Consider the following 23,394-nt stretch of genomic DNA (forward strand, 5'->3'; position numbering starts at 1 on the left):
TACTGACATTTCATTTCTTTTTTGGGGGCAGATTTTATTTTTATATTGCTAATTTTTATACAGCCTTTGTTTTTGCTGATTTCCTGAAATTCTGGGGGGCGATTTCTTAAATTACTTTTTCATCATTTCATGTACATACTGCTAATCTGATGTAACTTTGATAAAAATGTACATTTTTTGTTGTTGTTGGTTCACTGTATTTTTTTTTTGTCTTTTGGCTTATGTACAGTACTTTATATTTTGAAGATTTTATTTCGATTTTTGGGTTTGTTTGTTTTTTGCTGGTATCATATTTTAAAAGGTTTTTGTTGATTCCATTTCATTTATTCATATTTCATATATTTTCTTCTTGTTAAATTATTTCATGTACAGTATTTTTACATTTTGGGATCTGAATTCAATTATTTAAAATTTTTATTTATTTAAGATAATGTATTTATTTATTTATTGCTGACTTAATTTTTTTTCTTGCTTTCACGTAGTTTTTTTTTAAAAGCTGAAATAGTTTCTTTTTTTCCATTGTGCACATCCACAACACAGGTTTTAATTGGCATTTCCATGTCTTCAACGTAATCATCATGACAAATCAATCTGACTTTGCATCTGTTGGTGTATAGATTTTATTCAGCCTGAAAACGTGTGTGTGTGTGTGTGTGTGTGTGTGTGTGTGTGTGTGAGAGAGAGTGACAACTGTTCAAGTCTGGCAGTTTGCATGACACGACAGAGTCGTGGGTGCTGCTGCCATCTGCTGCCCAAAGAAAGAAATGCACCGTCCACTAGAAGGCGCTGTCCTGGCGCGCCAGGAAGTAGTTGGCGTTCTTCTTCGTCTTCTTCTTGAGTTTGGGCTTGATGAGCAAAACGTAGAGGAAGACAGAGAGCACTGCCAGGAAACAGGAAGTGGACACACAGGCCACCACAATCCACGTCACGCTGGAATCTGCTTCGGAGGGGACAAACCTTCTTAGTTCACACCTTTTGTTGGAAAATGACTCTTATTTCGAACCTTACTTTCAAACTGGAACTTGAAATCCTGACCCTGATTTGAACCACAATTTGAACCCCCCTACCCTTATTTAAAGTACAAACCTGGCCTGAAACCTTCCATTGAATACCTAACCCATGCTTGAAATTCGAACTCTGACGAGAAACCTTCATTTGTGACCCTAACCTGGCTTTGAAACTTACTTGAAACCATACTTAAAACCCTAACTTGAAATCTAATATAACACCTTAACCCCCTTCTTTAAAATCTTAGCCCATACGTAGAAGCCTAATTTTTGAAATTCTAAGCCTTAGTTAAAACCATCCATCCATCCATTTTCCGGGGGGGTTCTGGAGCCTATCCCAGCCGTCTTCGGGCAGTAGGCAGTAGCCATGATTTGCTTGAAACCCTAAAGTCGAATTTGAAGCCCTTCTGGTTAGTGTAGATTTTCACATGTCACGCGACTCACCCTCTACGTGGAGCCTGACCGTCACTTCCCGTCTCCCGTCCTGATTTTGAGCCACGCAGGTTAGCTCCGCCCCTTCCTCTTGTTCCGTCATCCCCGCGACCACCAGGCTGACCTCCACCAGGCAACCCGACGCCACGCGGCTTTCCCTGCGCGGACGGCGACGGCCGTTAGGTGACAAAAAGCCCGTTTGCCGAGAAACGCCTGAGGTGGGGAAACGAGCGCCTTACCTCCTCCCGCCCTGCAGCACTCGTCCGTTCAGGCGCGACGCGTCCACCTGGACGCCGTCCGCCGACCACCACACGGCCGTCTGACGCTCGGACTCGCACGCCGTCAGCGCCGTGCACTTGAGCTCCAGTTCCGAACCTCCAATGTTCACAAGTCAACAACTCATGAAAAGCCGCTCTTGTTTTTAGTTTTACACGAGTGTTTTTATGGAGAAGGAATTTTTAAACATTTTTAGTCTGTTACGTTATTTTATTTGTAGTAAGGCTCGCTTGTGAAAATGTTTGGACTTTTTGGAAGATTTGTTTTTCTTAATTCAACTTTGATGATCTTCTGGACAAAGTGGATGACTCACCGTGTGAGGCCTCGTGGACGCTTCCGTTCAACGGCGTGATGATCAGCGGTGGCGTTAGCACCGTGGCTAACTCGGGCTCTGAAAGATTGACAAAACATGCATTTATAATTTATAAATAATTATAATAAAATATTATAAAATAATTTTTGTGTCATTTGAACGAAAGGTGCAATTTTTTTCACAAATTATTAAAAATATATCTGGGGGTATTTTGAGTAAATAGGAAAAAAATGTTTAGAAAAATGCTACATCATACATAATAATAATAATAATGCTAATTAAACTAAGTAAACATTCAAATGCATAAAATCAACAGAATGTGGAAATGCCCCAATTTCTTTTCTCTTGTTTTCCAACAAAGTAAAAAAAAATCTTCAATTTCCTCCCCCCCTAAAAACAATAATTATTTTCTGTTTTAGATCAATCTTTTTCTTTTTAACTGGGAGACTGAGGATGCTCTCCGCTGAACGGCGAGACTTATTTATTACAATTTTTCTCTGGATTTGATTTTTAAAGAAAACCCCTCAAGTTGTTTTTGTGAAGTTAGCCGAGCCACGTTGAAGGCACCTTTGACGAGGAGTCGGATGGTACGAGTGAGTGGGAACTCGCTGCCCTCGACCAGAACGCTCAGCCGGCACGTGTACAAACCGCTGTCGGAATACTGCACTTCCGGGATCCGCAGTTTTCCCGTGTCTCCCTGGAGGGAGCGCCCCCTGTGGGCCTGGAGGCCAATGGCGCTGGAGTCCTCCTGCCAAGAAAATGTTGATAATATTAAAATTGTCATGCACAATTACAAAAAAAAATTACACAAGTTTGATTGAGCAACACTGCCCCCTTCAGGACTGGAATGTCCACACAAAGTTCAATGAGGCAACTCGCGGGCGTCGTTCCTCTCACCTTGTACCACTGGAAACGCGTGTGGGATAAGCGTTTCTTCACGGGACATCTGAGCGTCACGTTTTCTCCCAGCGTGGCGTCGTACTCGTATGAAAGGTTGTCCAGGCCCGCTGCTAAAGCGGCGTACACCCACAGCGTCACGCGACCTTGGATGCAGTATGTTGCGTTTCTTCATCGCCAAGGCAACAGCAGCAACAACAACAACAAGAAAAGCATGGCCAACCAGTTAAAAGTGCTTTTGTCATGTTTTGAATATTTCCTTTTTTGACATGTAGAAGCATTTTTTTTAAAACTTCCACTAGTATTTGTGACATTCTGTTTCATATGGTCGTTTTTTTCCGCACATTTCATGGTATTTTTTAATATTGTTCAACACTTTATCAACTTTTCATCTTCTTCATATTTAGAAGCATTCTTAACATTTTTGGAGTGTTTTTAACATTCCTTTGCGACTCATCGTTGGCCTTTAAACATTTCTTTCCAGCGTTTTCACATTTTTAAAGCAATATTTTTGAAAAGCTTTATGTTACCTGTAAGTGCAGGTGTACTCTCCAGAGTCCGAGCGCCAGGCCGGAAGGAGCCACAATTCCGGGCCGAGAAGCCGCATTCGGCCCTCTCCGGCATCGTGGGTGCGGTTGCCCTTCGAGATGCGTAAGGAGGCGTCTGGTGGCTCAATGCGGCGTACTTTGAGTGCCTTCCGGAAGGCGGGAAAAGACACGGTGACCGCCTCGCCCTCCAGACGGAAGAGATCCAACTCGGGCGCCACCACGAAGCAGCCGTCTATCAGAAAGAAGCAACGCAACAAGCACGTTCAGGAAGATTGCACAATGTTGAGTCATGATGATGTAATTCAGACACATAATGTTAATATTATTTAACATTGTCATGTCTTTCCTCAAGGTACATGCTTCAGAAGATAAAATAAATCACGCACGGCGGACCCCCACTTATTTGCGGTTTGGCAAATGCACATTCACCTAGTTGCTGATTTTCCCCCCCAATATTTAAAAAATATTTGCAAATGTTACTCTTATATTTTTGTATGTTTTTTTTGTTTTTTTTTGAGGAGGAGGCTGCTTACCCTTCACAGGCATCTGCGGGAGCGGGAATCTCCGTCCGTGAGCCAACTCTACGGCTAGCATCAACGCCAAGATGGCCGACATGACCGCAGGTTGCAGAAGCATCCAACGCGGTGGCACAGCGGATGGCTTTCAAGCCACCATGACGACCGCTTTGGACTTCCCTGAGTGAGGGTCCCCATCGTTAGTCAGACTCTTATGTAGACGATGGTGACATCATCGGTCGTCATTGAAATGCCGCAATCGCACGATGGACCAACTGTGGTCTGACTCACATATGTAAGGGAAAATAAAATGGTTTAAACAGATTTTAACAAAGCATATGTATGGTATATGGATATCAGAATGATGTTAAATAGTCATATACTTAGGATTTGACATGGTGTGAACTTTAAATTCTCATTTTCCTTTAAAGCTTCACTTCTGCTTCTATTTCCTCAGGAGATTACACAAGCACACACAAAAGGAACTACTTGTACTATTTTGTTTATATCTGCTGTAGAAGTCTACGTAAAATTGATAGTGGTTTAAACATTGGTTTTTAGCAATGACAAAGATTGGGGTTTTAACATTTTTTCCAGCCACACTGTCAATGGTGTAATTTTTTTCTTTCACATTGCATTTTTGAACATTTAAGACTGCTAGTTAAAATGGGTCTTTGACCATTACAGCCATCAAAGGCAGTGAATGAGTTAATATGTCATCCTTATGTCAACATTCAGGAGTAGTTTCACACTAAGTACCATACAAAGTAGTAAATAACACGCACAACACACACACACACACACACGAGTGATGTGTAAGTGTAATCCTATCAATGAGTGTTTGTGTCATTGAGGAAAACCCCATTCATGAAATAAGATCCAGCTCAAATGTGTTTAAAAATAAATACAATTAATTTAAAACAACAACAACAACATAACATGTGATACAAACCACCTATAAAAATGACAGGAAATAATCCTGTATTAATAAAACTAGTGAATGAAACTAGCACCCAACAGGAACACAAAGTCTTATTATTTCCGGAAACAATTTGTACTTACATTCAGTGAGCTTCCTGATAGTGTTTTGTTTTAAGGTCGCACAAGAGGGTAAATTCCAAGGTTTCCCGAACACACACTTTGTACTCCACAAAATCAAGCAGCACAAGGCAGGTGTGGTGGCAGGTCATTTCTAGAACGACACATTTGTCACATTACAAGGAAAATTGAATGAATTCGAATGTTTTAATTATCCAGTGTACAAAATATTTCAAACAAAGACTTCCCACCTCGCTCAAATGTTTTAAGTTTATTCAAAGAAACAAAAACATCCTGTAGCGCACACACATATTAGCACTGTTAGCGCGGAAGCTGACAGGAAGTGAGTGCATCAACAAGTAAACATACAATTGAACAAAACGTCGTGGAGGTGTTTTCTGAAAAATCACACCAACAAAAAAATAACATAAAAAAAGGTAAAACTAGCGTCAGGCTTCTGTTAGCTAGCTTTACAATGTCTTTATAGACAACGTTTCAAGTAACTCCCAACACCGAAAGTTTATGCGCATTGATACGGACAATGCTAACAATATCAGCAACACAGCCCACTCAATATGTCTGCACTCCTTAAATAGGGTTCTTACAAGATCCAGAACGATCGTTACTGAACGTTTGAAGCGTCGTGGCGGATAACTGGGTCGTGCCTGAGGAGGGACTAACAATCAGAAACCTGCTCCAACACAGCTTCAGTCTTTGACAATCAGATAAATTGACCGTCATCCGAGGAGATTACAAATTAAAATCGTTCTTGCCTGGATCTGACACGTAGCAACGAAGATAAACTGTTTCCGTACTAAAGACATGTTGATCCCTAAAACAATCGGTGTTGAGTTGTATGGAGTCGCGAATTGACGATTGAAAACAATGCCGAATCAGGATTTTCCAAATTCAATCAGAGCGCATCATTATTGTCAGAGACAAATGTTTGTCCTACTTATATATGCATGGGGAGTAAACCTACGTGAACACCACGTACGTTCATCCGAAAATATTACTGTGAATATTTGGCCGGCTAATGCCGTCCTAGCAATGTGAATATTTGGCAGACTAACGCGTGCCTTGAAGTTGGCCGGCTCACGCCGTGTTAGCAAAAAATAAAAGGGAAAGTTTGGGATGCTGTACCTGAGAGATGAAGTCGATTAGCACGAGCTAGGATTAGCACTAGCTAGGATTATGCTAGTAATTAGTAGCAACGTAGAATATAAAATGGGAGACAGAGGGAAAAAAAACATTTTCTTCTGCCGCAGATTTTTGGTGCAAACCCGAGCTCTAGTCAGAGGGTATTAAAAATCAAGGGGGTTCTTTCCAAGATCGAAAAAAAATGTTTTCCCGATTGGTTGAAGAATAGCATCTGATCACTGACTAATAAGCAACATTCAGATTCCATTTTTCACACCTCAATATTTTTTTCAGAGTATATCCAAATTCAACTGTGTTTTAAAGTAGAAATATTACAATAACCTAAACTGATCCTCACTTGGATTTTGAGTAAACTTTTTCAAAAAATCGAAATGACGTTTTCCGTGGTTGCAAAAGGCTGAGGGTCCCCCCCGACCCTTAATTTGTGATCCCCTTCCACCTTCTCGGAACATCCCCAACGTAACCATCACAAAGTTCCCAATGTAACCATCACAACCTCGTCAATGTTGCTTGCTCTTGGTTATTCCAAACACAAAATGGCCTCCAAGTATAATGGGGTTAAGCCACCAATTTGTCTCTTCCAAAGTCTTCCACGGTTGCCACGGAGTCCGGGGAAGACTTCCTGCCTTTGTGACCTGGCTCCAGCTTCTTCAGCATCTGGACCGTTGCCATGACACCCACGAGGGTAACTGTCCCAAACACAAAATGGCACCCATTTGTCCAGGGATGTTTGTCTTCCACGGTTGCCATGGTAATGCAGGTCCATGGAGGACTGTCTGCCTCTGACATCATGACAATTACATCAATGTTGCTATGGTAACTGTTGTCTCACACACAAAATTGTGTTCAGTTGTGTGTGTGAACCATTGTTGTCAATCTTCGACAGTTTGCCGTGGTCACAGGATTCCACTGATGACTTTCTGTGATTGTGACCCGGCTACAGGTTCTGAAACATCTGGAATGTTGCCATGACATCCTTGTCATGGTTGTTAAGCTATACAACACGACATCCATGTGTGGGTTAAATCACCATTTTGTCTTCCACGGTTGCCCTGGTAAGAGGAGGCCATTGCGTGTTGGGTTTTTTTCCCCGTTTCCCCAAATTCATTGTGATCCAGCTTGGGCTGTTTGGCATGACTTTATCATTGCCATGGTAACTGTTGTCCGAAAGTCAAAATGGCATCTTCCAAAGGTTTCCACAGTTGGCATTCTAACATGAGTCCAGGGATTTTTTTCCCCCCCCTTCTCAGTTTTGTTTGTAATCTGGCGCCAACTGCAAAAATTCTGAGCACTAGGATATCATCATCATCATCATCATCTCATGCCTCACAAACACACCCACTTTCTCATCAATAAATCATTTTTTTTCTATTCACAGATATTATTAATATTATATATTTTTTGTACATACACAACTTTATTGACTTCTTTTTTTGGTATGCACACATTCTGTGGCGACAGCATGTTGCCCTCTGTGGGTGGAAGCAAGCAAGAGTGGGGTCAGGGCTGAATGTGCATTGCAAAATAATCATCTTAATATTATTCATAAAAACAAATAAAATAAGGTAAAACACAAATATTCACGCTCATGTGGGAGGAATAAGAAAAAGAATACACTTTGTCCATTTTTACCCTCACTTCCTGCCCAAAATGAGTCCCCGCATACTTTGCGGGTTACCTTGATGAGGTACTTCATCATCAGGAGTGGCTTCATCGTCATCATCATCATCCTCATCCGTCATCCCAGTCACAAAAGAACACTGACGCACATTTACGGACTCGTTAAAACTTTTCCGATGGTTCGAAGATGTTCAAAGTCTGGGGAAAAAAACCACGAGGACGACGATGACGAGCACCAGGATTTTTTTTTTTGGTGGGGTGGGAGGGGTTCTTTCTCCGGGAATTCACATTTGACCCCTTCCTCCTGTCACGGAAGGGTACGTGGAGTCCTTGTTCGTGGGTCCGGTTGGGGCCCGATGGGGTTGCGATTGTAGAAGTGGTCGGCTTCTGAGATCCAGTGTTAGCGAAGGCCAGGCGGTGGAACAAGAGGAAGTGGAAGTGGAGGAGGAAGACGTCTACCAGCTGAGCAGGTTGCTTCGGCCCAGGGTCATGAAGTAGACCTGACTGGACCCTCCGGACCGCACCGAGGCAAAGAACACCTGAGGGAAAATACACACATACTTAGGAACGCATTTTTGGGCTAAAGTGCATTTCGGACTGCTCCAGCTTTGGGGTTGTGTGACCGGTTGGGGTGAATGGCACTGGGTGACTTCTGGCCTGGTGGGAGATTTAAGAACTTAATCCTGGCTCACCTTGTCGTTCCTCTCACAGAGGAACTTGAGTCTCTGGGCCCTCTTGTGCATGAAGACGCCGTCCAGGTGGCCTGTCTCTACCGAGCGGATCTCGATGGCCTTCTCGCCCCAGCCCATGATCTGGTTGGAGCGGATGTAGGCTGCAAAAATATATATAAAAAATTCAACTGACACATTCAGACACTAAAATGAAGGTCTATGGAAACGTCAAGGTTGAAAGGGTTTTATTAACTAGTAATAATGAGCACTCCGATATTATTATTACTATTTTCAAAGATGACGACGACCCAAAAGTTGAGAACCCAAATGAAATTTCATGAGAATAAAGACCTAACTTGACAAAAATAAAACTGTTAATTTTAGGAGAAAAAAAATTATTTACGAGAAACAATCATCAGGAAAAAGGTCTTAAAACGTAAGAAAAAAAATCTTACGATAAATTTTTTAAAGAAAATAAAGTCAGAAATTGTACAGGTTTGTTGCTGGGATTTTATGGGAAGAGAAAATTACAAAAAAATTATAAATTGAATTTGGAAATGAATTGGAGCCCTTGGTGAGTATATGGTGGGCGTTTTTAGCATTAGCAGTCTTACCGACAGAGGTGGGCATCTCCCCCCATTGCAGCACCACGTCCTTGGTGATGCGTCCGTAGGTGTTGACGTAGACGCCCTCGTCCTCGTAGCAAACGAGCAGCTCGATGCCGTCCGTGTTGGGCAGGATGATGATGGCGTGAGACTGAATGTGCGTTTGGATCTGCGCACAGCAAAGCGTCCACATCAACTCCCTCGTTCATCAAGGAGAAAAGCCGTTTTTTTTTTTTTGCCCTTCTCTTACGTGGGTTGGCAAGTAAATATCGTAGACCGCCCCCGAGTCCACATCCACGGCGTGGAAGCCCGAGCAGGAGCCGTAGATCACCTTCAACCTCTGGCCCTCCTCTACCGTCAAGTCCACCAGCAGAGGCTTGTGGACTAGCTCGCCGAAAGACTGCAGTCCCAAAAAGAAGAAGAGATTGAACATCGGGCAAGCACAACTGCAAAAAAAAAAGGATTCTGGTGCTTTGCGGCTAGTTACTGTTCATCTGAATTAACGCGATAATTTTTTTAAAAACTAATTTTACAAAAAACAAATTATTTTAAAATCCTAATAATTTTATGAGGAAAAAGTCCTAATTTTACAAGTTGTGAGTTTATACAAAAAAGAAAAAACAAAATATTTCAAGAAAAAGTGATCATTCATTCATTCATCTTCCGAGCCGCTTGATCCTCACTAGGGTCGCGGGGGGTGCTGGAGCCTATCCCAGCTGTCTTCGGGCAGTAGGCGGGGGACACCCTGAACCGGTTGCCAGCCAATCGCAGGGCACACAGAAACGAACAACCATGCGCACTCACACTCACACCTAGGGACAATTTAGTGTGTTCAATCAGCCTGCCACGCATGTTTTTGGAAAGTGGGAGGAAACCGGAGCACCCGGAGAAAACCCACGCGGGCCCGGGGAGAACATGCAAACTCCACACATGGAGGTCTGAGCTGGATTCGAACCCGGTACGACTGCGCTGTGAAGCCGACGTGCTAACCACTGGACTACCGGGCCGTCCGAAAAAGTCATAATTTTACAAGAATTAATAAATTGCAAATTCACAAAACTAAAATAAAAATATGACAAATACGTTCTAAAACAATTAAGTATCGACAAAAAAAAGACAATCTATGGGTGGCTTCAAGCTCATCAGTAAAAATAAATAAACCATACACGCATTAAAAGCCGCGGGGTTCAAAAAATGGGGAAAATAAAACGTAGCGGGTTATTGTAGAGAAAGTGAGGGGGGAAAAATGTTTGGTTTTAAATGAAAAATGTCATTTTATCAAGAAAAAAAAAAGAGGAGATTCAATCCAGAGTTTCCAACAATAGCAGCCGCAACTTTGTCTGCTGATCTCAAATTTTAGCGGTTCCGCCTCAACTCCTCACCTTGAAAGCCATGAACTTGTGGTACGGTTTGGGCGCCCATGCGTAGACCTCCACAGAGTTCTTCAGGGCCAGAACCAAGAACTTGATCCTCTCGTACTTGACTGTGGGTCAGAATTCCAAGTCACTAACTGGAGAAAAGGTGTGGGGCACGAGACTTTGGTGCGGCGGGTGGGACTGACCGACTTTGTAGTGGACGCAACCTTCCAGGTCGCCCACGGTGGTCCAGCCTTGTTTCTTCTCCACCTCGGGGTCGTTGTGCAAAATCTTGTTCCGCAGCCACGACAAGTAGTAAACGCGCAGCTTGTTCTTCTTACCTGAACATCCACCCGCAAAAAGACAGATGTGTTTTTGTCACGACGAAACAAAGACAGTTACATTTCATGCCTCATTCATCAGCCAAAGATTGGACATTGACAGGGTAGCTACAGGTTTAAGGAAGTCAAACCAATAATTAAAAGGCCACTTCAATCCAATTTTAAGAACAGGACAAAGTTGGCAATTTAAGAGAAAGAAGTCATAATTTTAATTTGTAAGAAAAAAAGGCAGAATTTTATATCAAAATGCCTTGTAATTTCCATCCACCCATCTTCTACCGGGGCCGGGTCGCGGGGGCAGCAGCTTTAGCAGGGAAGCCCAGACTTCCCTCTCCCTAGCTACTTCTTCCAGCTCTCCCCGGGGGATCCCGAGGCGTTCCCAGGCCAGCTGGGTGACATAGTCTCTCCAGCGTGTCCTGGGTCTTCCTCGGGGTCTCCTCCCGGTGGGACATGACCGGAACACCTCACCGGGGAGGCGTTCAGGAGGCATCCGAATCAGATGCCCAAGCCACCTCATCTGGCTCCTCTCGATGTGGAGGAGAAGCGGCTCGACTCGGAGCCCCTCCCGGATGACCGAGCTTCTCACCTTATCTCTAAGGGAATTTTATTATATTTTATATTATATTTTTTATGACAAGAAAAAAATGTAACAAATGTTTATTGCGCAGGAAAATGTTTAAAGATTTGTGAGGATAAATATCACAAATATTAATACTTTGTGAGAAGTAGGTCAATTTTTGGGGGGGGGGGGGAGAGCTTAAAGTAAATTAAAAATGATTTTAGGAGAAATAAGTCAATTCTAGTTGTAATTTCAGGGGGGAAATGGATAATTTTATGAGAAATAGATGAATTTTTAAGCAAAAGGTTTTACATTTACAAGGAAAAAATTCTGTACAACATTCAAAAAGATAGAAACGAGAGTTTGTATGGAAAAAATAAGTAAGGAAAAAAAAAGAGAAACAAGCTCGCAGTTTTCAGTAAAATGAAAAAAAAAAAACATTCACAACACAGGAATGACAGGAAAAGTGCTCATTTTAAGAGGGGAAAACAATTTTAAGAGAAACAAGTCAAACACCAGGTAGCAACATTGAAATTTCACCAGAAACACGTGTGCAACTTTACAAAATGCTAAAAATAAAACTTTACATCATCACTCCTACCATCTAATACGTGACCGCACATGACAATCACGGAAAAATAATGTCACCTCAATTTTGTCACACAACAACAACAAGTCAAGTGCAGCTCTGGAAGACATTTCGACAAAATGTGGCTTTGACGTTCCCACGCATGTATTACAGCAACAACAAGTAGCGTGCGACACGCTGCGGACACTGATGAAAGCTTCCTGGACGCGTGTCCTTTTTTTTGACCACAAGACATTTTTGTTCCTCCCGTGAAGGAAAAATGCGCGACACATTGTGACGCCATCTCCACCAGATATTTACCCAACATCCTTTGACTGACTGTTGTCACACTATCTGTACTCAATTGGCGGCAACTGGACAACAACGGATATCAGCGAGCAACGAGGCCATTGACGGGAACTACCAAACATTATGAGAATTAAAAATAAATAAAATTAGCGGGGGGGAAAAATTGTCATCTGACGAAAGTATGGCAGCCAGAGTAGCGCAATCCCAATGATGATTTTTTTTTTCCAAGAAAATTAAATTATCCACGTGTGCGTCTGCATACCTGATATGGTGACGAGGACGTTGAGTCCCTCCAGTACGTCCATTTGCTGGAAACGTCTTCGGTTGATGAGCGGGTAAACTTTGCCCTGACCGCTGCGATCCAAAAGCATCAGCCCGCTCTCGGTGCCCACCAGCAAGTTCACCCCTGGAATTTCACAAAATAACACCACCGAAAATTTATAACTATATATATTTTTTTCTTTTTCTCTGTGGAGTAAGACAGCCAAGAGTTCCGAGTCATCACAGCAAAGTCCTTCTCACCCCAGAGCGCCGCGCACAAGATCTCCGAGTTGAACCTCTTCTTGTACTTTCGGATCTCTGGCGTGTCGCTCTGCGGGCGCGTGTTGACCGGATTCACGTTGACCACGGAACCTTTGCGCGACGGGTCTGCCCTCAGCGCCTCCGCCAGACGAGCTTCGTTGCCATAGCCTAAGACATAAATCAATAAATAACTTTTTTTTAACAAAGCCGTAGGAGAATAACAAGAGAAAAACAAAGGTCTCAAGACTGACACAAAAATGTTTCGAAGTATCTAAATTTGAGCGACAATAAAGTAGAAAGAAGGAAGTCTGCAAACACACCGACGTTGAGGGCGCCGCCGGCGGAGGGCGACGCTTGCAGCAGACGCGGGTCGATGAACGGCGTGAATGACGAAGATGACTTGTGTTTCTGCATGTTGTTGCTCGATTGACTCTGCAAGGGGGCACACGCGCACAACCACAAAAGAAATCATTAAATCAATAAAAATGAATAGAATCATCATTTGACCATGAAACCGTGTAAGCAAATTTGTAAAAAAAATAAAAATAAAAATAGGAAAATGATCAGGGTGACAACACATGCATACACAACACAATGCTTCATTCCGGGAGGTACAAACAAAGTGGTGGATTTGGACAAAATGGTAGACAGATATTACCCGTCCTGTTCCTTCCGTAGAGTTTTGACAATATTTGGAAATCAATTAAATATATGAAACTCACCGGAAATCTGCCCCCCAATCCCTCATATTGATTGCTACGAGGGATACTGTACACCAGTCAGTTTATTAAGTACAGCTACATCATAGGAATATATATTGAATGGCTAATTTTAATGGAATAAAAGAGTAAAATTGTAGATTTAAAAAAAAGCTGCAGTAATACAATGAGAAAGCAGACAACTCATTACAGGATATGATTTCTATGAGAAAAAAAACTGATTTTTTTGCGAGAAAAAGCGAATATTAAGATGTTTTAGAGGAACCTAACCATGTATTTAATGTAGTAACAAGTAAGCATAAAGTGACGCTGTTTTACGAGAATAAAAGCGCAACATTTTGAGAAGAATGGAGTCCCATCACGACGGGGGGAATCGGCAAAAACTGTACAATTTTCTCCGCTGCGTGATGGCTTTTTCATGACAATTCCCGTTCGTGTGACTAAATGCTATTGCAGGTTGCCTAGTTTACAACAGAGACACCATCTTATCCGAGGGCTTCCGCCACAATCAGCTTAAGCGAGCCACTTCCGTACCTCGATGAGGAGGGCCAGCTTGTCCAGTGGGCTTTGGGGGGACACGATGGGACTGGCCAGGCTGGATGAGGAAGAGGAGGACGGGGAGGACGGGGAGGAAGGGGAGGAAGGGGAGGAATGATGGCTCTGCTGGATCAGGTCCGGCAGGAGATGGATGCGGCCGGCAAAGCCGTTCCGCTCGGCCTGCTGCTGCTGCTGATGGTGGTGGTGGTGGGGGTGATGAGGGTGTTGATGTTGGTGGTGGTGATGAAGGGGGCTGGGGGTGTGCTGGGCGAGGCCCGGGCTGGATGCCGAGCCGGCGGGCCTCTTTTTGTGCTCGCTCTGGAAGTAGAAAGAGGGGTACACCACTTTGCTGCTACACGCGTTACGCAGCAGCTCGGGGGGAGGGAAGGTGTTAGCTAAGCTACGGTAGCTACGCTACAGGCGGGACAAAACGCCATGTTAATTGGTAATGTTGATAAAATAAAAAACATACAAAACAAAACATATTATTCTTAATTGTTAGTCACACTTGTTGGCACTTAACAGGAATCAAGATCTAACACAGGGAGAATAAGGTCAGAATTTTAGAAGAAAAGACGGCGCAGATTTACTAAACACAAGTCTTAACTGTAAAACTAATGTTTTTTTTAAACTTTGTAATCATTTCTCTTATTTAATGTGATGATGAGGCAACTGAGAACAATTTTAGGGTTCAATGTCTTGCCCAGGCATGTCCAAAGTCCGGCCCGGGGGCCAAATCCTGCCCGCGGTCGAATTTCATCCGGCCTTCGGCCCCGGTCATAAAATCAGTGCCGTCTGGCCCGCAGGTTGGTCGCAATGGAACACGTGTTGCATTGAATGAGGTCTCGTAGACTGGTGAGTGAGGTTTCATAGAGTACTGCTTCCCTCTAGTGGCTAAATGAGTAATAGCATTCACTAAATGAGTAATAGCATTTAGACACTAGAGGGCATCACTCACGAGTTAACAAGACATCACTCCGTGTTTATATTGACTGATATGTCATATTTCAAATGATCCTTGCAGTTGTGGATATGTGTATTGCTTGTTCATTTCCCTGTTGTTCGAGTCAAAGATTTTGTGACTATTGAAAAGTCATGGTGATACATTTTATGTTTCAAATCAATCAATTTGCACTCAGGAGACTTCTGTTTAAGAAAAAGTCAAGTGAATAAGCAGTTGCATGTGATATACCCGTTTCAAATGAACCAAAAGAAATTCTTAAGATTGTTGAAATTAAAATAAAAATGGAAACGTGAAACAGACTGGCTTACTAAAATTTGTTGAACAATATTGTTGTTCAATGTAAAGAATGTCAGCCAAGGTCGGCCCCCGACATTTTACCACATAAAATCTGTCCCCCTTGGCAAAAAGTTTGGACACCCCTGGTCTTGCCCAAGGGCTTGGACATTGGACAGCAGGAGCCAGGAATGGAACAACCGACCGACCCTTTAGTCACATGATGAGCCGCTCTCCCAATTGAGCCGCAAACTGAATGACATCTAAATGAATAGTAATAGAATCAAATTGTAATTTTGTTCAGAATTACCGTGTAACTCTATGAGAACAAAGACGTATGTTCATAAAAATTGCATTTGTGAGTGTGAGCTTGTTGCATTCTCACCACACGGGGTTTAACAAACAGCATGACGAAAGACAATCAACACAGCATGCAAACACACACACACACAAAAAAAAGTGGGACACCAATGAACAAATGTTTACAATTAAAAGAAAGAAAAAAAAAAAACGGAGATGATGCAAACATGCAAGTGCCGAACGGTTTTGGGCGCGGGTACCTGTCGGACTACCAGGGTGCTGTCTTTGCAGGGCGTGGAGCCCACGTCGTTTTCGCCTTCGTCGTGGACGATCATCGTTTTCACAGACTCCGTCTCGCCGTTACTCAGCCGCGACGACCTGCCCGCGAGGAGACAATAAACAGTTGCAAACGTTCTGTCATAAAGCTGTCAAAATTGAACAAAAGATTGAATTTTTGTTTCCAACAATGTCATTCATCAGTCAATGATGCGAACGTACACAGCTCTGGAGTCCTCCGGGCCCGAGGTGGATTCCTCGCCGCCCTCCTGGTCGACCTCCTCGTCGTCGTCCTCGTCTGTGGTATCCGAATCATCGCTGGATGACGAGTAATCCGTCACCTTGTTGGGGGGACGGACGTCATCCACGGCGCGGAGTTCTTTGGCGAGCGCAGTCAGGTCCTGCTAGGTCAAAACCACAAAACGACACAAAACATGGGTTTAAAATTCACGCTCTATTAGCCGGAAACAGGAAGCTGTGAGACGGGAAGGGTAGTTTTTGCCAAGGCGGGTCAGCCAATAAGATAGCAGGAGATGAAGCTGTAGGAGGTAAAGTTAGTGAGTTATTCGCAGGACTGAGAAGAATGTTAAAAGTTGACACAGGGTTTAAAATGGTGAGACCAGGACACAAACAAAGCGAGAAACTGACAGCTGCAAAACAATCACCTTAAGTTGACAGGTGGGAGAGGGAAATGTTTTTGACACACGGTTAAATTGGCTAGAAATTGACAGATGGAAAAAAAAAATCACTTCAAGTTGAGACAAGTAAAGAAAAAAAAATCTTCACTAGAAACGGGAAAAATTGTGAATAAACTCACTAGATGTTGACACGTTGTCAAAGTAAAAGTCTAGCGCAGTATAAAATCTACATGAAGAAAATCGCCACAAATGGTCAAATAATGGTGAAAGGCAATTTCCAGCAAACTGCGAACTTTGAACAGAACAATAGTAAAAAAATGCTTGAATTTGATTTTTTTTTTAAATGGCAAAAATTTGACACACCCCTAAAAATCTACACCCGAAAAACTGCTTGAAGATGATATATGATGAAATTACCATGTGTCACTTTCTAGCAATTTCTGCCGTATGTCGTTTTTGAGCAAGACTTCAACTAGAGGTTTATAAGTTGTAACACTGAAGAATAGCTGGCACACGGTAAAAAAAAAGTTAGAGAAGACATGAGTCAATCACAGGACAATCCAAAGACTTTTGTCTTTATTAGTGGGGAAGAAAAGAGTGCCAAATCTACGTGCTCTAGCTCTAGGTTGGCTAGCCGGCTAACCCCTCGCTCACCGCTGGTCTGCCGGGCCTCGGCCTCTCCTCTGGTTTTTTCCCGGCGTTTTCCTGTCTCTGGAGGGGCGAGCCCTCGGATTTCAAGGAGGCTGGCATGGAGGAACGAGTCGCGGCGGAAAGAAAAAAAAAACTCAGCGTTGACTTTTTTTGGTTTGTTTGGTGGCATGAGCACATGTGTTTCGAGCACTCACAGCGGGCCCTGAACCTTTCTCCAGAGCCAGCCTGCGAGCTGGAGTTGCTGGACGAGCTGCTGGAGGAACTGGAGCCTCCGCTGGAGCCTCCGCTGCTGCCACTACCGCTTCCAGCAGACCTGGGAAGCATCTTCTCCACTCGCTCCCAAAGCAGCCGAGGCTCGGCCGCGCTGTACGGGCCAGGACACAACGCACAGTCAGTCTTTCAGTGCGCATTTGCCCTCGTATGGTGTCAATTTTGGGCGGGGGGGGGGGGGGGGGGGGGGGGGACGCTGAGGATTTTTTGTATTCCTGCTGTTTATTAAATTTCCACTGTGTGAGTGTTCACAAAGACCCGTTAGATACCTGCCAGCGTTGCGGTTGATAACGGGGCCAGCGTGCGGCGCGTTGCCGTGGCGATGAGGCGAGTCTCGCCTCGGCAACACCGGCGAGCGAGACGTCGTCCTGACGGGGACCTTTTTTGTGACGAAAGCATCCACCGGTTCATACACACACTCACAGACACGAGGATGCAACATGATATCACATCGGCCCTCGCCAAAGTGCCTCGCCGCTAGCCGCCATTTTTGTTGTCCGCATAGTTTGTAGCGGCCATTTTGAGCATCAAAGCACAACGGAAAAACAGCCATGCACGAGAGAATTCAGGCCAGTTTAGTGCAGCTGCTGCCAATCAGGACAAGTCAAGGCGGGGGGGGGGGTGTTTGTTTCTTTTTTTCGGTAGAAAAGCTTGCACCTCGATGAAACGTAATAGATTGTAACTTTTATGACTTTGTTTATAGACTGTACAAACGCTACTGAATTTATTGAATGACAATGTTTTCAATTTTTGAATCATTATTTTTTTCGGGTGTGCCAAAATGTAATTGTCGGTTATCATCCATTGATTGACAGTGCCGCGGAGAAATCAACGTATTCGAGTTAGGCGAGTTTAGGGAGTGCCAACGTAAGATCATTTCGCACGACAGTGAAAAAGCGGCATTGTTCGTCGATTCATATACGAGTCCGTGCGTGGAATGAAAATATTAGCCATGACTATTTTTTCCACTATGAATGTTGCTCAGGCTGAAATTGTATCTACAGTCGGTCCTGTGCTTACCCTGGGTGGTACATCTGCAGAAGTGGGGGTTACCGCTTGATGGGGTCTAGTCTGAGGGTGGGCTTGTGCTTCGGTGCGTGCGTTGTGTGACGATGATAATGATAATGGTGAGGATGATGAAGATGGAGAGTGCTGGAGAGGCTCGCTGAAGGAGTGCGAACGACACACGGCGGTGGCGGGCGGCGGGGGCGGGTTGCCGCCGCTTTTTAGGGCCCGCACCTTGGCATACACAAAACATTTGGAGGGGAGGGTGAGCATGCAGAAGCTTCCAGAAAAGTTGTCCTTTGACCTTGTTGGGGAAAAGAACATGTCAACTCAGAAAAGCAGCAAACGACAAGTTAGAAGGAGTCAGATTATGTTATCCCGAAGCATCTTGAAGACCGCGAAGAAGGATAGGAAGCTGGAAGCAGAAGGTTAGGATGACAGTTTAAAATGTGATGAAAAGCCAAACAAAAGAAACTTGGCTTTCAGGCAAAATTGGTCTGTGTGTGTCTTTTTTGTGGGCTGATATACTCATGATAGACATGAACCACAAAATTCCAAACCATTCAGGGGTTCAATTAAAAAAAAAAAAAAACAGATTTATGGACACTGACAAATTACCAATGACACGAAAATGTCCGCCCCAAATCCAAATGGTGGACTTGCTTTTTCAAGCATCGGTTGTAGCCCACGAAAATTCATGTTCCCAAGTGAAATTAGCAAAAAACAGGATTTCTGTAGTGTCTTTTTTTTTTTTCTTTTTTACCTGTGCCTCCACAGGCCGGTGCATGGCCTCCGCATTCCCGTTGGGGTAAGAGGACTCGGACCGCGGCGGCACTGGGGGTTGTGGTGGTTTGGTCTGTGCCGACTGAGGAGAACCTTGGATGTTCTTCCGGTAGCGCTCGTCCGCCTGGAGAAGACACAAACAGCAAGCATCAGCATCAACTGGAAGGGGTTATAACATAAGAGAAGAAAACCTTTATTTGTCTCACAATGGAGACATTTGAATAGTTTGTTAGTCCAGCCGTATCCCAAGAGTAGAAATACATCTACTCTTTGCTCACCACACCATTAGGTACCACCTCAAAAAGTAGGTAAATGCCAGAAAACATTCAGTAGAACGGAGGAACCTTCAAAGTTCAACAAGAACTCCCAAACTTTAAAGCAACAAACAGCAACTCTTCGTAAATCAACTCTGTTGTGATTCATTTTTTGTGATGACGAAACAGGCGTGGTAAAAGTTGTCAGAAAGTGGTCAATTATTTATTTATTTTTTAATTAAAAATGCCATCAAAAAGCGGACATATTTTTGAGTAATGTGACATTATTATTTTAAAAAGTTGGAGTGGAGATAAATAGTTTAAAATGTCGTCATGAAGTGGGCACACATGTGTACTATGGTGGAGTGGTTTGTTTCACTTTGGTCGTTGCACTGTAAATACGCGTAAGACTTTCTACTACTTTCTAGAACACTAGAAAAATCAATCACAAGATGAGATGATTGATTAATCGATGAGCTTCGTTAATAGTGTTAGCTCCCACACCAGCAGCAGCACACCTCAAGCAAAAAAAAAAAAAAAAAAAAAGCTTCAGCCAGATGTCGTTTTTCAAGCGGTTTCACCTCCGTGACCGGCTCAGACTCAGTCACCGTTGTTTCTGCTTCTGTGTTGTGTTCCGGGTTTTTGGGGGCCCGTTTGGGACTACTAGGGTGCAGGTTCTGCTGGTGTTGGAGGGACAGCAGGTAGGCCTGCTGCTGCTGAAGCTGCTTCTGGAGCTTTTGAGCTTGCCGTTGCTCCTCCAGCTCTCGCCATTTGTACTCCTGAGTGGCAACATCAAGCCAAAGAACGTTCCGGAACGTTACTTCACTTCTTGCCGCTTACAGTGTGGCCTCCCCTCTGATACGGGTTATGTTTAAATGTACTGTACTTGAAGAATATGCGGCATGCTCATCACCGCACATCGGAAACCTGAACAAGAGCATGGAGCTAATGTAAAAAGACAAAGCTGCATTATGGGAAACTAACTTCCACTTCCTTCCATCATTTGTATGTCCTCGGACCACTGCATCGCACGATGATTACATCATCACATCGTCACCAGCCTTCTCTTTAGTCACTCATTCTACTACGACCGAGACGACTTATAACCTTGGCAACATCTGGAATGAAAACATGGGAAAGCCTGATTTCCTTTCCTGCGGGATGACCGACTTCCTGATGACATCATCGCCGAGGGCCTCTCGACTGAGCCTGGGAATGCCCTCGCTCGACCTCCACCGGTAACGACTCCCGTGGAGTCTCCAAAAATATCCAAGCAAACCCGGGAGGAAATAAGTCGTCGTACGTAGGCATGTTTTTTCCGATGTTACACTGACGCGCTCATGTTAAAAAGTTGGCATAAAGTGGGCAAAAAATGTGTAAAACGTCATCACAACAAGCAATTCTAAAATGTAAAATGTAGTCTTGCGTGGTTTCAAAAGTCATGTAGAAGAGGTCGTCAAAGTAGCAACAATCAAAAAGTATTCATTCATTCATTCATTCATCTTCCGTACCGCTTGATCCTCACTAGGGTCGCGGGGGGTGCTGGAGCCTATCCCAGCTGTCTCCGGGGAGTAGGCGGGGGACACCCTGAATCGGTTGCCAGCCAATCGCAGGGCACATAGAGACGAACAACCATTCGCACTCACACTCACACCTAGGGACAATTTAGAGCGTTCAATCAGCCTGCCATGCATATTTTTGGAATGTGGGAGGAAACCGGAGCACCCGGAGAAAACCCACGCAGGCCCGGGGAGAACATGCAAACTCCACACAGGGAGGCCGGAGCTGGAATCGAACCCGGTACCTCTGCACTGTGAAGCCGACGTGCTAACCACTGGACTACCGGGCCGCCCGCCAATCAAAAAGTAATGAAAACAAAATGGTTTTCAAGGTCCGAGAGGATAATGCACACGGTTTAAAAAGCGGTGACACAAAGTGGACCATGTTGAAAAAAGGTCAAACCTAATTTTGCAAAGTGGCCATAAAGCGGCTATATGTGTTCTAAAAAAAAAGTGCACATGCGTAAAAACGCTTTAAATGGACATGGTTTTAAAAGTCATGAAGTGGAGAAGCACTGTTAAAAAAAAAGTCACCGAGTGGCTGCGCATGGATTAGGAGGTTCACAAAGCGAGCGTAAAATCTGCGACTCACCAGCAGCATGGCCTGTTCGTGTAGAAGCTGTTGCTGTAGGATCTCCAGGTGCCTCTGCTCCTCCTCCAGCTGTCGTCTGATGTACTCCTGAGCACCCAACAGGAGGCGCCGGCATTAGCACGGCGTGGCTCGAAGGGCGGCCTCAGCCACTTGGCATCAGTCTGCGTACCTGCTCCCTGTCGGCGCGCCGCTTTTCCTCCTCGGCCCGCCGCCGCTCGTCTTCCTCTTTGCGGCGACGTTCCAACTCGTCGGCCCGCCGTTTGTCGTCCTGCTCGCGCCGCCGCTGCTCACGCTCCTGCTGACGACGCAACTCGCGCTCTCGCCGTTGTTGCTGTGAGAAACGACAAAGAAGGAACCGTAAAAACAAATGACTCGGCAAAAACATGAATGACAAAACTGTGTTAGCCGATTGCAAAAGTCCGAGAAAATGACATGGCGAACAAACCTCCTCCAAACGCCGCCGCTGCTCCTTCTGCTGCTCGATGCGCTTCTGCCGCTCGGCCAGCAGCTGGCGCTTGTACTCCTCCTGCTCTCGGAGCTGCTGCTCTTGCAGAAGCTGCTGGCGGCGCAGCGCCTCCGAGCGCTCCTTGTTCTCCTGCTGCAGACGGATAAAGTCCCGACGAAGCGTCGACTCTCCCGGCACGTTGACGATGGAGCTGCCAAGCCACCACAATGATGAGAGAACATTTTGAATTTACCACAGAAACACAAACTTTGTTATCATGCGTCACCAAATTGGACAAAATCTAAAGTTCAACCCTGGAAATGGCCAAAATGATGCTAAAAATCGCCATGCTGTTGCGCGTTTGCAAATGATAGACGTGTCTACTCAAGTTCATGTGGTTTGGTGAAACTAGCTTCAGGGGCTGAATATTGAAAACATTCACGAGCTGCTTTATTTGAGTTTCGTGTTTTGACGAGTCATCAAACTTGGCTGTGACTCGTTGTCCACGTGCGCCGACTAAAATTTCAAATGTTTTGCAGTTTTACATTGTCCATCTCATGTTCATGTTTAGATTTGGGGGCATTCTGACATAAGGTCTACTAGGAGTTTGTGGGAGCCTAAAATATCCTCTTCAAAACAAAATGGCAGACATGCGTTTGTTATTACCTTGGTTCTCCTTCTTGCTCTGATGCTTCTTCCTCCTCTTCTTCACTGCCGCTATATTCGTATTCAGTCTCGTCTGTGGAGAACATGTAGGGTAAAGCGCGTTAACACAACGCGTCTTTGACATTTGATCATTATGCAATGGGTCTTTGCCAATGTGTCCGTCAAAACGCATTTTTCAAAATAAGTCTTAGAAGCATATCTCAAGGTATGACTTTGACAAAGCGCCGATGAATACGTCTTTGAGGTGAATCTTGGACAAAGTATTGAGTCTCGGTGGGTTCAATGGTGTGACGCGTCTCCTCACCCTTCTCGCCTCGCTTCTTCTTTGTGCGGTCGATGTGGTCCTTAAGTTGGATGCGAACCTGCCGCTCGTTGGGCTGGTCCCGGATGAAAGGGTGTTTGAGCAGCTGCTCGGTGGGTGGCCGTTGCGTGTAGTTCTTCACCAGGCAGCCCTCGATGAAACTGAAGAACTTCTTGGACCTGCGAGCAGCATCCCTCGGTCACATTTTCACACTTAAGGATTCTAGTTCAAAAACTTGGGGGAGGGGGGCGCACCATTTTTTGGACTTGAGTCTTGGAGGAGGGTTTCTGGGGATGAGGAAGAGTGCCCTCATGGGATGCATGTCGCACAATGCTGTGGGAAAACAAGACAAAAGTGACTGACTACATTTCTAACTCTCGTAGCCCTATTCGCGCAATTTTTTCCGAGTCTCACTGTCCTTGAG

The 23,394-nt window shown here is 44.4% G+C and overlaps 2 protein-coding genes across 9 annotated transcripts in view; both read right to left on the reverse strand.

Annotated features, from left to right (window-relative positions):
- Positions 1-602: 602 nt before the first annotated feature.
- Positions 603-4,234, reverse strand: LOC127611925 (interleukin-1 receptor type 2). The gene is made up of 8 exons (XM_052082733.1): positions 4,007-4,234; positions 3,456-3,705; positions 2,926-3,094; positions 2,596-2,776; positions 2,029-2,106; positions 1,679-1,814; positions 1,452-1,597; positions 603-937 (listed from the first exon to the last, which is right to left on the reverse strand). The coding sequence occupies exons 1-8, from the start codon at positions 4,107-4,109 to the stop codon at positions 777-779; spliced, it is 1,224 nt and encodes a 407-aa protein (XP_051938693.1). The 5' UTR covers positions 4,110-4,234; the 3' UTR covers positions 603-776.
- A 3,190-nt stretch (positions 4,235-7,424) lies between these two features.
- Positions 7,425-23,394, reverse strand: part of map4k4 (mitogen-activated protein kinase kinase kinase kinase 4) — a 31,879-nt gene continuing 15,909 nt past the window's right edge. The window contains exons 9-32 of one of the 8 annotated variants that reach the window (XM_052082725.1): positions 23,225-23,303; positions 22,974-23,149; positions 22,670-22,742; positions 22,004-22,214; positions 21,728-21,889; positions 21,559-21,645; positions 19,989-20,186; positions 19,134-19,277; positions 18,386-18,604; positions 17,635-17,744; positions 17,290-17,459; positions 17,099-17,187; positions 16,029-16,207; positions 15,791-15,908; positions 13,991-14,311; positions 13,058-13,169; positions 12,738-12,905; positions 12,478-12,621; positions 10,645-10,779; positions 10,466-10,566; positions 9,334-9,483; positions 9,093-9,252; positions 8,500-8,639; positions 7,425-8,346 (exon numbers count right to left, since the gene is read on the reverse strand). In XM_052082725.1, the coding sequence (XP_051938685.1) occupies positions 8,263-8,346; positions 8,500-8,639; positions 9,093-9,252; positions 9,334-9,483; positions 10,466-10,566; positions 10,645-10,779; positions 12,478-12,621; positions 12,738-12,905; positions 13,058-13,169; positions 13,991-14,311; positions 15,791-15,908; positions 16,029-16,207; positions 17,099-17,187; positions 17,290-17,459; positions 17,635-17,744; positions 18,386-18,604; positions 19,134-19,277; positions 19,989-20,186; positions 21,559-21,645; positions 21,728-21,889; positions 22,004-22,214; positions 22,670-22,742; positions 22,974-23,149; positions 23,225-23,303 (3,530 nt within the window). In that variant the 3' untranslated portion in view covers positions 7,425-8,262. Of the gene's footprint in view, positions 8,347-8,499; positions 8,640-9,092; positions 9,253-9,333; positions 9,484-10,465; positions 10,567-10,644; positions 10,780-12,477; positions 12,622-12,737; positions 12,906-13,057; positions 13,170-13,990; positions 14,312-15,790; positions 15,909-16,028; positions 16,211-17,098; positions 17,188-17,289; positions 17,460-17,634; positions 17,745-18,385; positions 18,605-19,133; positions 19,278-19,988; positions 20,187-21,558; positions 21,646-21,727; positions 21,890-22,003; positions 22,215-22,669; positions 22,743-22,973; positions 23,150-23,224; positions 23,304-23,394 lie in introns of all 8 variants that reach the window. The other 7 variants (XM_052082724.1, XM_052082730.1, XM_052082729.1 and 4 more) reach the window with 7 other exon arrangements.

This window comes from Hippocampus zosterae, chromosome 12 (genome assembly GCF_025434085.1).
Source record: "Hippocampus zosterae strain Florida chromosome 12, ASM2543408v3, whole genome shotgun sequence".
Classification (NCBI taxonomy): Eukaryota; Metazoa; Chordata; class Actinopteri; order Syngnathiformes; family Syngnathidae; genus Hippocampus; species Hippocampus zosterae.